Source organism: Mesoplodon bidens (genome assembly GCF_964165515.1).
Source record: "Mesoplodon bidens genome assembly, chromosome: 7".
In the NCBI taxonomy this organism is placed as follows: domain Eukaryota; kingdom Metazoa; phylum Chordata; class Mammalia; order Artiodactyla; family Ziphiidae; genus Mesoplodon; species Mesoplodon bidens.
Genome location: NC_138164.1, coordinates 25,572,688 through 25,586,020, shown reverse-complemented (window position 1 = coordinate 25,586,020; position 13,333 = coordinate 25,572,688). Strand labels below are relative to the sequence as shown.

The 13,333-nt window shown below is 33.0% G+C and overlaps 1 protein-coding gene across 1 annotated transcript in view; it reads left to right on the top strand.

Annotated features, from left to right (window-relative positions):
* GUCY1A2 (guanylate cyclase 1 soluble subunit alpha 2) overlaps nt 1-13,333 on the top strand; it is a gene marked incomplete at its 5' end in the record, with an annotated part of 427,337 nt that overhangs the window by 77,579 nt on the left and 336,425 nt on the right. The window contains one exon of the mRNA XM_081239600.1: nt 10,681-11,399. Within this exon, the coding sequence (XP_081095726.1) occupies nt 10,681-11,399 (719 nt within the window). The remainder of the gene's footprint in view (nt 1-10,680; nt 11,400-13,333) is intronic.

Here is a 13,333-nt window from a genome sequence, read left to right as displayed (position 1 = left end):
GTATTACTTTTTTATAAATTGCTAGACTCCATTTGCTACTATTTTAGCAAATATTCATAAGAGAAAATGGTCTTAGTATACTGTATCAAGTTTTGGCATTAAAGTTATGTGGGCTTAATAAAAACAATTGAGTAGTTTTAATTGTTTGCTATGGCCTGGAAATATTTAAATCACTTTGGAATTACCAATTTTCTTAAAGGCTATTCAAAACCCATTTCTTCTTGGATCATTTTTTGTCATTTATGTTTTCATGAAAAATTATCCATTTATATTACATTTACACATTTGTTGGCAGAACGTTGTATGGTTCTATTTTGATTCCTCTATTTCTCCTTAATATATACTATGTCTTCTTCTCACTCCTAATTTAGTTCTAATCTACTAATTTCAGCTTTTATAGTTGAACTTTAAACTTAACTTAATTTTCTTAATTGAAAGTTTTTATTTACTTATTTTTGTTGCTGAAAGTATTTATGACATATATTTTCGTTTGAATACAGTTTTTCTTGTGCCTCATAGGATTTTGAATGAATTAGTTTCCTTTTCATTGATTTCTAGAAGTTATATAATTTCAATGTTTTCTTTTTAATACAAGGAAGGGTACTGTTTAACTTCTAAATGGATAAAATTTTTGGTTACCTTTTTCTCATATATGTGTTTATTATTATTATTTTTTAACATCTTTATTGGAGTATAATTGCTTTACAATGGTGTGTTAGTTTTTGCTTTATAAAAAAGTGAATCAGCTATCCATATACATATAACCCCATATCTCCTCCCTGTTGTGTCTCCCTCCCACCCTCCCTATCCCACCCCTTTAGGTGGTCACAAAGCACTGAGCTGATCTCCCTGTGCTATGTGGCTGCTTTCTACTAGCTATCTATTTGACATTTGGTAGTATATATAAGTCCATGCCACTCTCTCACTTCATCTCAGCTTACCCTTCTCCCTCCCCGTGTCCTCAAGTCCATTCTCTACACCTGCGTCTTTATTCCTGTCCTGCCCCTAGGTTCTTCAGAACCTTTTTTCTTTTCTTTTTTTTTTTTAGACTCCATATATATGTGTTAGCATACGGTATTTGTTTTTCTCTTTCTGACTTACTTCACTCTGTATGACAGACTCTAGGTTCATCCACCTCACTACAAATAACTCGATTTCATTTATTTTTATGGCTGAGTAATATTCCATTGTACATATGTGCCACATCTTCTTTATCCATTCATCTGCCAATGGACATTTAGATTGCTTCCATGTCCTGGCTATTGTAAATAGAGCTGCAGTGACCACTGTCGTACATGACTCTTTTGGAATTATAGTTTTCTCAGAGTATATGCCCAGTAGTGGGATTGCTGGGTCATATGGTAGTTTTATTTTTAGTTTTTTAAGGAACCTCCATATTGTTCTACATAGTGGCTGTATCAATTTACATTCCCACCAACAGTGCAAGAGGGTTCCCTTTTCTCCACATTCTCTCCAGCATTTATTGTTTGTAGATCTTTTGATGATGGCCATTCTGACTGGTGTGAGGTGATACCTAATTGTGGTTTTGATTTGCATTTCTCTAATGATTAATGATGTTGAGCAATCGTTCATGTGTTTGTTGGATATCTGTATATCTTCTTTGGAGAAATGTCTATTTAGGTCTTCTGCCCATTTTTGGACTGGGTTGTTTCTTTTGATATTGAGCTGCATCAGCTGCTTGTAAATTTTGGAGACTAATCCTTTGTCAGTGGCTTCATTTGCAACTATTTTCTCCCATTCTGAGAGTTGTCTTTTCATCTTGTTTATGGTTTCCTTTGTTGTGCAAAACCTTTTAAGTTTCATTAGGTCCCATTTGTTCATTTTTGTTTTTATTTCCATTTCTCTAGAAGGTGAGTCAAAAAGGATCTTGCTATGATTTATGTCATAGAGTGTTCTTCCTATGTTTTCCTCTAAGAGTTTTATAGTGTCTGGCTTTACATTTAGGTCTTTAATCCATTTTGAGTTTATTTTTGTGTATGGTGTTAGGGAGTGTTCTAATTTCATTCTTTTACATGTAGCTGTACTGTTATTATTATTTGTATTATTATTAGAAAATGTGATCTGCAAAATCTTTCCTTAAAAACATATTATGGAAATTTTGTGGCTAAGTACTTGAGCAATTTTGGTAATATCTTCATATACTATAAACATGCATGCATGTGTATATACATACACACGTGTACATTTATTGCCTTTGTTATTAAATTTTATTTATTTTAATTTCATTTTTCCTCTGAATATTTTATTTTTATTATTGTTGAGATTTATTTAATTTATGACTTTGCTTTTTTAATGTTTGATATTTTGATTCTGAAAAAAGCACATTAATATTTACTAATGACATTTTATTTTTATTATATTTTTCTTTTGTTGATTGTTTTGTTGTATTTATTTTTATTTAATTTCTCTATGACTTTGATTATTTTTGTCTTTCAGATCCATCTGATTCTGAGAGAGATATATTAAAGATTCCCATTATAATCCTACTATAATTTCCTCTATAATTGTCTAGAGTTTTTTCATTAGAGTAAAATTAGATTTTTTATTAGCTTTTAAGGTGTGTAACAGGTATATGGAAACATAATTCACATACCATACAATTTACCCATTTAAAGTGCATACCTCAATGTTTTTAGAATATTGGTAAAGTTGTGCAACTATCACTATGATCAATTTTAGAACATTTTTTATCACTCCATAAAGAAATCCCTTACTCATTAGCCATCAATTTCTAATTCCTAATACTTTATATATTTAGCTACAATGTTGCAGGTTCATGTCTCTTAGGTCTTCTTTGTAAATTGTGATTTTTTTTAATATAATGTCTCTCTATCCTGATTAGCACTTTTAACCTTAATTGCACCTTATTTGATATTAATACTACTCCTTCCTTGCTTTTTTTCTTCTTGTAGTTTCTTGGAAATTTTTTCCTAACATTTATTTTCAAACTTTTTTTTAAAAACCACCTTTTATAAGTTGTTTTTTACATATGCAATTCTTATATATGGGGTGAGAATTTTTGACATTTGATGGTATTTATTTGTTTACACTTAATAAAATGCATAATTTACTGATTTTCTTTCTTCCATCTTGCTTTATGATAATTATTCATTTTACATTGTTTTTTCTTTTTCTTATTTTTGCTATTTTGATCATGTTGAATATAAAATTTTTTAACCTTTGTAGTTTGAAAGTTCTCTTCCACTTTCCCATTTCATTATTGCTTAGCTTCCCTTTCTTGTTACTAAAATTAGGTCCATGTGTTTTTTCATTATTTTAAAACAAAATATCACTTATTTCCTTACTAAGAATGTATTTTTTTCTCTAATTATCATATCCCACTTGGAAGAGACCTTTAAAGTGCTGTTAGAACATTTTCTCCTTTCCCCCTCCCCACTGTTTCTCCCTAGCCTCCTAAATCTTGGGTTTTGCTGAGATTGTTTAGTTCCAGATTATCAATAAAATTTACCTTGCAGGTGTCAATAGTTTCCCTTTCTCTCTATTTCAGTAATTTTTATTTACATTTATATTACAAATTTGCAAAAAAATCTGTCATTGACACATACACACACACACACACACACACCTGTGTGTGTGTGTTTCGCAAGGTTCATTGCTCCTTGATGTTTTTACTTTTCCCATTTTCTCTTACCAGGACTCCTCTGTATCATTTGTTGTTTAGTTAAAGTGTTTTCTCAATTATTTTCCTCAGGTGTTTCACTGAGTCATATTGTTTCTGAATCTGCCAGATATCTTGCCTGGGTAATGAATTCTTAGATTTAAATTATCTCAGTATTCCACATATATTATTCCACCATCATCTAGTTTACAGAATTGCAAATAAGAAGAACATTTTTTTTTAAGTTTTTTGAAAATTACTTGTTCTTTCCTGCAACTTAAAAGATTTTATCTCTTGTATTTCAGGAATAGCCAGATGTGCTTAGGTTTTTGCGTGTGTGTATGTGTGTGTGTGTTTTCTTACCAGTCTTGGCTGGAGCTTGTGCCTTTTATATCAGTTGATTCAAGATTTTCTACAGTTCAGGGAAAATTCTATTATTGTTTTAGTTATAGTCCTTTCTCCATTGGTTTCTTTTTCTCTTTCTAGATCACACTGTTTCTAGAGATCATACATTTCATGAGTTGTCCTACTAAATCTGTTTATGGTCAACAGAAGGATCATAGCCAAATATTTATAATACAAGGGGATATCTGGTATTTTACAAGAAAGGCACAAAGATGTGCTTTGCTATTTGAAAGCAAGGAGTACTAACTGATACTGTTGGAGTGTACTTTTATGATGCTCTATTTTTTAGATATAGTTCCTGGGTGAAAAAGTACTCCTAGTACTCAGGATTTGGCATCATCTCCATTATGCCATGATTGTAACTTAAAATTTTTGCCCTATGTTTACTGTATTATTTTACTTAATTTATTTTTTATCCTGTGTATATTTTAAAGCATACCTTAGCATAGTCTCAAAATTACAAACTGTAAACTTAACCATCACAAATATTTTTGTGCCTGAAGCACTTACTACACTTATAATAATAAATATTCCTTTGGGTATTCAAGAATTAATCTTAAATATGTTAGAGGGTTTCCTCTAATGCTATGCTTAGCAAATTCTTTGTTAGCTCAAAGATGTTAAAACCCTGTTTTTAAAATCTGAATATGTGTCCTGCTATTTTTAATTATATAATAAAAATTTTAAAATATTAAGGAAAATTTAATTTAGCTCACCTACACTTAAAAATAAATATATGACTTATTCTGTGTTCTTTTTTGGAGAGGGACAGGATACCACATATGCAATAAAAGGAGGAGAATTAAATGCCTCTAAAATGGTAGAAAGTTGCAGTTTAACCCTTCATAGATTAAGAGCAAAATTGATAAGACTCTTTCTTTTTACTATTATACCAAAAGTTTTACTTATTTAACTGAAGTACTTTAACTACAAACGTTTTGTCTCACCTCACCAAGATGCAAATGAGACTATATTGATAGCTCAGATTCAAAACAATTTCCCTTAAAATTACGATTTGGCCTGTGCTCCGCAACGGGAGAGACCACAACAGTGAGAGGCCCCCGTACCGGAAAAAAAAGACCATTTGGGCAGTGGGATTTCTTTGCAGCCTTTCTTTGTTATTATTTAGACATATGTAATATTTACCCTTAAATCTCTGGATGCAGAGACTGACTTTATTTATTTGTAGATTGGCATGGCACTAGAATTATATTCTTATAAAAGTGTCATCTGGGTTTCAAACATAGTTGAGAAACATCTTATCGTCTTGCTAGATAAAATAATTTTTTCTTGACAAATACTGTATGCTGTCACTTATATGTGGAATCTGAAAAAGCCAAACTCATAGAGAGTAGAATGGTGGTTACCTGGGGCTGGGGAAAATAGGGAAATGTTCTAACTTCCAGTTAGAAGATTACTAATTTCTGGAGATCTAATGCACTGTCTTGTGATTATAGTTAACAATTGTGCATTATACTTTGAAAGTTAAGAGCAGATTTTGAGTGTTCTCACCACAAAAAAAGAAATGGTAATTATGTGAAGTGATGGAGGTGTAAACTAATGGTACGGTGCTAGTCATTTTGCAATATTTAAGTGTATCAAATTAACACATTGTGTACCTTAAACTTATACCATGTTATATCTCAATAAAGCTGGAAAAATAATTGTTTGTCTAAAAGGATTAATTGTTTACTTAAAATGTTGAAATCTTTTGGACTTGAGATACTGTTGTGATTGAGTTATATTACTTAGATATTAGGTTGAGGAAACCTAAGTAATTAATCAAAAAGTAATTATGGAGGTCCACAATTCACAGAAGTAATAAGTTGGTAGGTATTCAGCTCCTTGGTTGAAGTTTAAGCAACTTGAAGAAATACCTTCTGCTTTGGTATTTTCCCATGTTAGTGGAGACTGATATATTTGCTGGGTGATAAGGATGGTCTCTGGACTTAGAAAGACACAAATTTCCCTCTTTTATTTATAAATCTTCCCCCAGAGGATCCAGGACCCCAGTCAGTGCTCTACCTTTCGTGTCATACCTTTCTCTATTCACTCAGTTCTCAATGAACATTTCCCTTTCAAAGCATGGAGGCCAGATGTTTTTAAAAAAATTTTTATAAAATAAGTCATTTTAGCCTTCCAATAATATTATTGATACAGCTGAAAACTAATATTCTGTTTCTTCATTTGTCCCACCCTCCTCAACCCATTATACTCAGTCTTTTGCCTCCACCTCCCCACTGAAATTGCTTTGTCAAAGGTCCCCGAAGTTCTGACCAATCCAATTTAAAGTTTTCTTCCTTGACCTCTCTGTGGCATTTGATAGCCATTGACTGCTCCTTGTAGCTCCTTTCTATTGACTTCAGTGATGCATTAATTCACCTGACATCCAGCTATTATTTATTGAGCACCCATAAATGTCAGGCAGAATGTTAGGCATTGATGATATTTCAATGGGCAAGACATGCATTTTTCCCCCATGCAGATGTTTTACTCATTTAATACTGTGCACATTATCACACAATATTTATTACACAAGATCTAGTATTAGACAGACTTTACTTTGAGACCTGGCTCTGCTACCTACAATTGGGTGAACATGGGCAAATTTCTTAACATTCCTCACCTTTAAAATGGGTGCAATTAAAAATATCCACTTGATAGGAATTTTTTAAATGTTAAAGTAGTATACGAAAATGTTTGGCACACTGCTTGGCACTAATTTCTCCATTCTTACTGGAACTACCTAATTCAATGAATATAACCTTATAGAGACAGTGCAGCATCTCTTTGGCTGCTATCTTTGACTTTGGTCTTGTCACACTTAAGTCCAACTTCTACATTGCTGGTTAATCAGCAGCTAATCCCACCACCCCTGCTCCACAGCCATTATACACTTACTACTTGCTCTCCCCTGACTCTGCTGGGCTCTTTCACCTCCCTGCTTCATTCATATTTCATTACTGTCCATCTGTTAGAGTGTTCCTTCCTTCCTTGTTGGCTTTTTGAACACCTACTTTTTCTTCAAATTATCTTTCAAACTTTATCTCCCTGAGGAGAAAGTCAGACATTCTTTTTTCCATATTGTCATAGCTCATGTATGCCTCTGTTATAGCCCAATCATTTGTAATTTAATTATCTGTGGGGGCCCATGAGAGAAAAGGATGTGTCTGGTTGTCTTGGTATCCTTTGATGTGACACAACTGTAGCTTTAAAAGCTTGATTCTAGATGAATGCTTAGTTTCTATGAATGAATACTTAGTCTCCATGTGCCAGGCATTATGCTAGTGATAGGTATGCAGACATATATGCCCTCAAGAGGTGCACAGTGTGAAGTTGGATAAGGGACAAAAGATTCATGTCATGAATGAACACACTATTTCATTTTCACTTAAAGGATGTCAGAATTTAGGCTATTTATTTTTTTGAAGGGATGAATTAATAGTAATTTAAAACTCCCTTAATTTACCTGCTAATGAAATCAGTTTTATTGTAAGTTTTGCCTCTTTAAGAAATGTATTTTTATATACCCCAATGTCAAGCTTCTTGTGATAAGAGCAGATGAGCATTGTTTCTATGTTTCAAGTGATTTACTGGAAGTAGGGGGTTTGCATCAATTATAAGTGGAACCTTGGGAGTGAGACTGAGCTAAACTACTTTCTCTGTGCTTTCTAATTTTTTGAGATGTTTAAAGTGGAAGTCTTGGGTATTGATTCATAGCATATTTGCAGAAGTTGAAGTGATCATTCCCTAGTTCTAATTTTTCAAGCTCTAAGAATTTTTTTCTTTTCTCAGCTTGCACAGTTTAACAATTGTGAGACCCAAAATATTTATTAGTTAATTGAATGCTGTGGTGTATATAGAATTGCCATGTATAGTATTTGCATATAATATTAAAAATAATTTAGTTTTTCTTTATTGATACAAGTCACTTTAGCACCCTGATAGGCTTTAGCATTATCATTTGAGACTTAATAACCATTGTATCTTAGGTGCAGAAGTGCTTTTTAAAGCAGCAAGGATTTCTAGTTGATAGACTGCTGTACTCACTAGTAGTTTTAATTTTGTTTCCTCTGGTGAATTTATTTACTTGTTATTTTCTGGATGATTCTTTGGGATTATGACATTTGGAAATAAGACATAAGCTTACTGTATTATATCTGTGTTCTTAATAACTGTGAGGGCATTTTTAATGTTATGAAAAATGCAAGTTAGAAGAAATTCTCTTTTTCTCATCTGTGCATAAAGACCCTAAGTCCTTTAAGACACAACTCTTCAAAGTATAGAAGCAATCCATGGAATATTTTCAGTAGCACGTGGAATTTTGTTGTTCAGCAAATATAGTCAGATTATAGGAATTTTTATTTATTCTGAACTTAGTTTTTAATAAGAATTTCATAATTAAAAATTAATAGCAGCAAAGAATATTGCCATTGAAAGGACATAAGTTTAATTTGTATGTATTAGAAAATTTTAGTTACAGTATAGTGATGGTGATGTAAGGATTTTGTATAAGAAGAAGTTTTAGTGAAGGGCTTTTCAGATAGCTAGTAATTAAACCAGGAGAGAATGGTTTAAAATCCAAGAGAGAAGAGCAATTTAGGAGGAAGAGTTGATGAACTACAAAAGCAGTTTTAATGGAGCAGTTGAAACAGTAGCCAAATTGCAGTGGATATCATCTATCTTGTTTTCTCTCTTTCACACCAGGGAACTAGTTAGAAAACTGCTATTATAATCAATTCTGGCTGGCATTATTGTTAGTGAATGCAACATATGTTGAAGTTCAATCTTGTAACATTACAATGTGAGATGAGTAGTGATGTTTTTATCTTAGTAGGTGACTTTCTCAGCTTCTCTTGAATATCAGATCTATGAAACTAAAATTAATGTGAAATGCTTCTTAATAACGGGACTGATTTTCACTTAAATTTTCTACTTCTCATTTCACATGGATTTTAAGAACTTCTTTGTCAAACTGACTTCTTAACTTGGCTTCCACAATATTTAGACTCTGTGGTAAGTTCTCAAAAAATATTTGATGTGTTTGGACTCTATTTTAAAACAATATTATTGACTCTGTTTTATCCCCTCACTTCTGGATGGGGAGAACTCATAGGGAATAATAAAGTAGGAACAGCAAACTAAGCCATAGACAGCCTAGACTACTTTGCATTCTAACAGGACACTAACAAAGTGACCTGTCTTTTCCTGTCTGATTTTCAGGACCTCCTTATAAGGTGAGATAGATAATGAAATAAAATATGAATATGTAAACTACATGTACTGATTTCAGCCAAAGTCAGAGGAGAAGCACTAGGGTGACTCTACATAGAAGCTTTCTTTAGGATATAGACTCGACTCTTTTATCTGTGCTGTACTCTTCCTCAAGGGTGGATCTAACTACATTATGTGTGATTCTGCTTCTAATTACTATATAATGCATTGTGTTTGTTTGTTTGTTTGTTTGTTTATTTATTTATTTATTTATTTATTTATTTATTATAACCATTATTATAAGGTAGCTTTCCTTTTGCCATAGCATCTGGGAATAAGTATGAACCGAGAAAACTTAAAGACTTTTAACTCTGTCTGGTCAGATTCCTACTCTAGTTTTGTCTGCTCTCATTTTTGTGAGTGAAAGAATGAATGCAAATCATTCCACAGTTTTAATTCCTTGTTTTGTCTCTCACTTTCTGGCGTCTAGCTGACCTGCATGATTTTCTCGGAGATTACTAATTTAAGCACTTCTGTTTATGCAAGATAACCTGATGCCTTTCTCTGCTCATGTACCATAGATTCCCTCTCTGGTTATATTTCCTACTACAAGTGAATTGTGATAAGTAAAATAGTAATATTGAATGGACATAATAAACAACTTTATAACAGCCTCTTAAAATTCTTTAACGATGGGGGAAATTGTTAAGGAAAATATATTATTCATGATAATTACAGCAAACGGAGTATAGTATTGAAAAGAAAAGAGAACAGCTAGTTAGCAGCATTAAAAACTTCATGCTCCAGGGTTTGAGGGGAGGGAGGAATGAATAGGTGGCACACAGAGGATTTTTAGTGCAGCAAAACTACTCTGTATGATACTATAATGGTGGGCACATGTTACTATACATTTGTCAAAACTCAAGTATATACAACACCAAGAGTGAACCCTAATGTAAACTATGAACTTTGGGTGATAATGTTATGTCAGTGTAGGTTCATTGATTGTAACAAATGTACCACTGTAGTGCACAATATCAATAGTTGCCAGGGGAGAGTGTTGTGTGTGTGTGTGGGGGGGGTAGGGGGTACATGGAAAATATCTTTATATTCTGCTCAGTTTTGCTATGAATCTAAAATTGCACTAATAAAGTCTATTTAAAAACAACAACAAAAAAGTTTATGCTCATTAACATCTTAGAAGCATCCAGAAAATGAACTGAAATTTACTTTCTTTAACTCAAAATGAATGACTTAACCTATTTGGGAAACTTGTGTACCCAAGGGAAATACCTGTGTACCCAAGGGAAATACCTATCTTGCTTCTCTCACTAGCTGCCTCTTCTGGTAAGCATTAAAAAAGCTGTGAATTCAATTACTTGTATTATACTTTATTAACATTTGCTTCCATTTACCTCTAGGTTTGAAGTTTGAGGAAATTCAAGAAAGATTTGGTGAGGAGTTCTTTAATATATGCTTTGATGAGAATGAGAGAGTCCTTCGAGCTGTAGGTGGCACGTTGCAGGACTTTTTTAATGGCTTTGATGCTTTGTTGGAACACTTTAGAACTTCTTTTGGAAAACAGGCCACTCTGGAGTCACCATCATTCCTATGCAAAGAGCTCCCTGAAGGTAATCTTATACTCCACTACTTCCACCCTCACCACATTGTGGGATTTGCAATGTTTGGAATGATTAAGGCTGCAGGAAAGAAAATCTATCAGCTGGATGTAGAAGTGGACCAGGTTGCAAATGAGAAACTGTGCTCTGATGTTTCAAACCCAGGCAATTGTAGTGATCTTACTTTCCTTATCAAACAATGTGAAAATACTAATATCACGAAGAACCTTCCACAGGGAACCTCCCAAGTTCCTGCGGACCTCAGAATTAGCATCAACACCTTCTGCAGAGCCTTCCCTTTCCATTTGATGTTTGACCCCCACATGACAGTCCTTCAGCTGGGGGAAGGCCTAAGGAAGCAGCTCCGATGTGACACTCACAAAGTGCTCAGGTTTGAGGACTGCTTCGAGATTGTTTCTCCAAAGGTTAATGCCACCTTTGAAAGGGTTCTGCTGCGACTGTCCACACCATTTGTGATTAGGACCAAGCCTGAGGCTTCTGGCACTGAGAATAAAGACAAGGTAAGTGGCTATGGACTTGATATGGATGATGGGAACTAGGAGATTACATAATTATTTTAGTAAATTACATGATGGCAGTACTTGTCATTATTTAGGCAAGAGAACCTAGAGTGTCATTTAGAAAATTACTGGTCCCTGGATATATGTAAAAAGATTTGGCCTTATTCCCAGCCATTTTGCATAGTGTCTCCCTCTTTCATTAATTTATTTCATCATATAAAAAGAAGACATTTATTAATACTAGCCATAGTAATTACAAAAATGATAAAACTCACTAAAAACCGTATACCGTAAACCCATGACTATTTCCAGTGTTTGAAGTCAAACTATGAGAGAAATAGTAAGACTGATTTCAACATTGTGGGGATTGCTTGCCTTATTCTTAAATATTGCATAAATATAGGTAAAAAGCTAGCTACATTTTGAATATGTTATGTTCTAAATTTCATAATCTAGGAACATCTGGTTTACATCCTATTATTTTCTTAATATGCAGAATAATGTATCAAGTGAGTATCTCAAGACTTCTCTTCTAATTAAGTTTTAGTGTTGAAAAAGAGACATTTCTTTAGAACATGTTCACTTCTTGAGAGAAGACACTGGAATTATTCTATCCTTTAAATTTAGGGAATATTAAAGCTATTGGTTTTGATTTATAGAAGTACAATATTTGGCTAGGAGTGTTTGAAGCATTTTTGGCCTTAGAATTGAAGTTAATATTATTGAAAATGTGCCTGAAGTAGAATATATTATTACCAATGTTTATTGCTTTATATATTTTGTAGATTTGACAATTAATTCAATTTAAAGTTACTGCTTCAGATTTCCCCCCCACCATATTTCATCTTGTATGTCTATTTAATTTGTATACCACAGTAAGAAATAGACACAGTGAAATGATGACTCAGATGTCAAGGCCCCCTGCCAGTTCCAGTAATAAGGAACTATGCTCATTGAGAAGATGCAATTATAATTTAAACATGTTAGTGGCAGTTTAAAAATAAAACAACAGGCAGGATTTTTAGTTAGAATAGGGATGGAAATCCTCTCATTCTCTGTGCATTTCTGCTTATTCACCTGGGTTTGCCAGAATGGGACATTTGGGAGGCTACAGTTAGCCCAAATAAAATTATGATCAATAAAGTTATGGCATGGAATCTTAACCAGATGAGTAATATTTTTGAATTATTATGTTCCAAATTCCAAATTTACAGTTTCCTAAAACATAGAAAGAAGAAAATCAGGGTTAAAAATTATGATCCTGTTGATAAATTTGGCCTTGATATTCATTATTTTTCCCATAATTGCTGGTCTTGTTAATAACTCCTTGTTATCTGAAGTTTCTAATTTTGTATTGGACTTTGATAAGAAAGTTCTAATTTTCAATAATGTAAGATATTTATTCTTTAGTCTACAGTGAAGGCTTTCATTATAATTTAACTATTTTAGCTCTGCACTTAATACCAATGGACTACCACCCCTGCCATCAAAAAGAAAAACAACAAAAACAAGAGCTAATCATACAGCTGAATGATGGTAAATCATTTGCAGAGTGAACTGTAATGCTTTTGCTAAACCATGATCTTTGTCATTTTGTGTTGTCAGTTAGTGTTAACTATATAACTAGAGGTAGAACACTCTTTTAAGTAATTTGGTGAGGTAGCCATCATCCTAGTTTCAAAGAATTTACATCTCGATTCTGCAGTAATGAGTTATAAAGACATAAGTGTTTGTTACCAGAAGCAAAAATATCACTGAGAGGCATCTGATGCATTTTCAAAGAGAGGCAAAGGGGAATCTGATTTTTCAACCATGAAAAGCTCATCCTATTATCAAGACTAAGTTAGAATAATTCTCTGACAAATTAGGCTGCCTACCTCGGAAAGTTATTTATGAAGATTAAATGACATAATCCATGTAAAATTCTTATTATA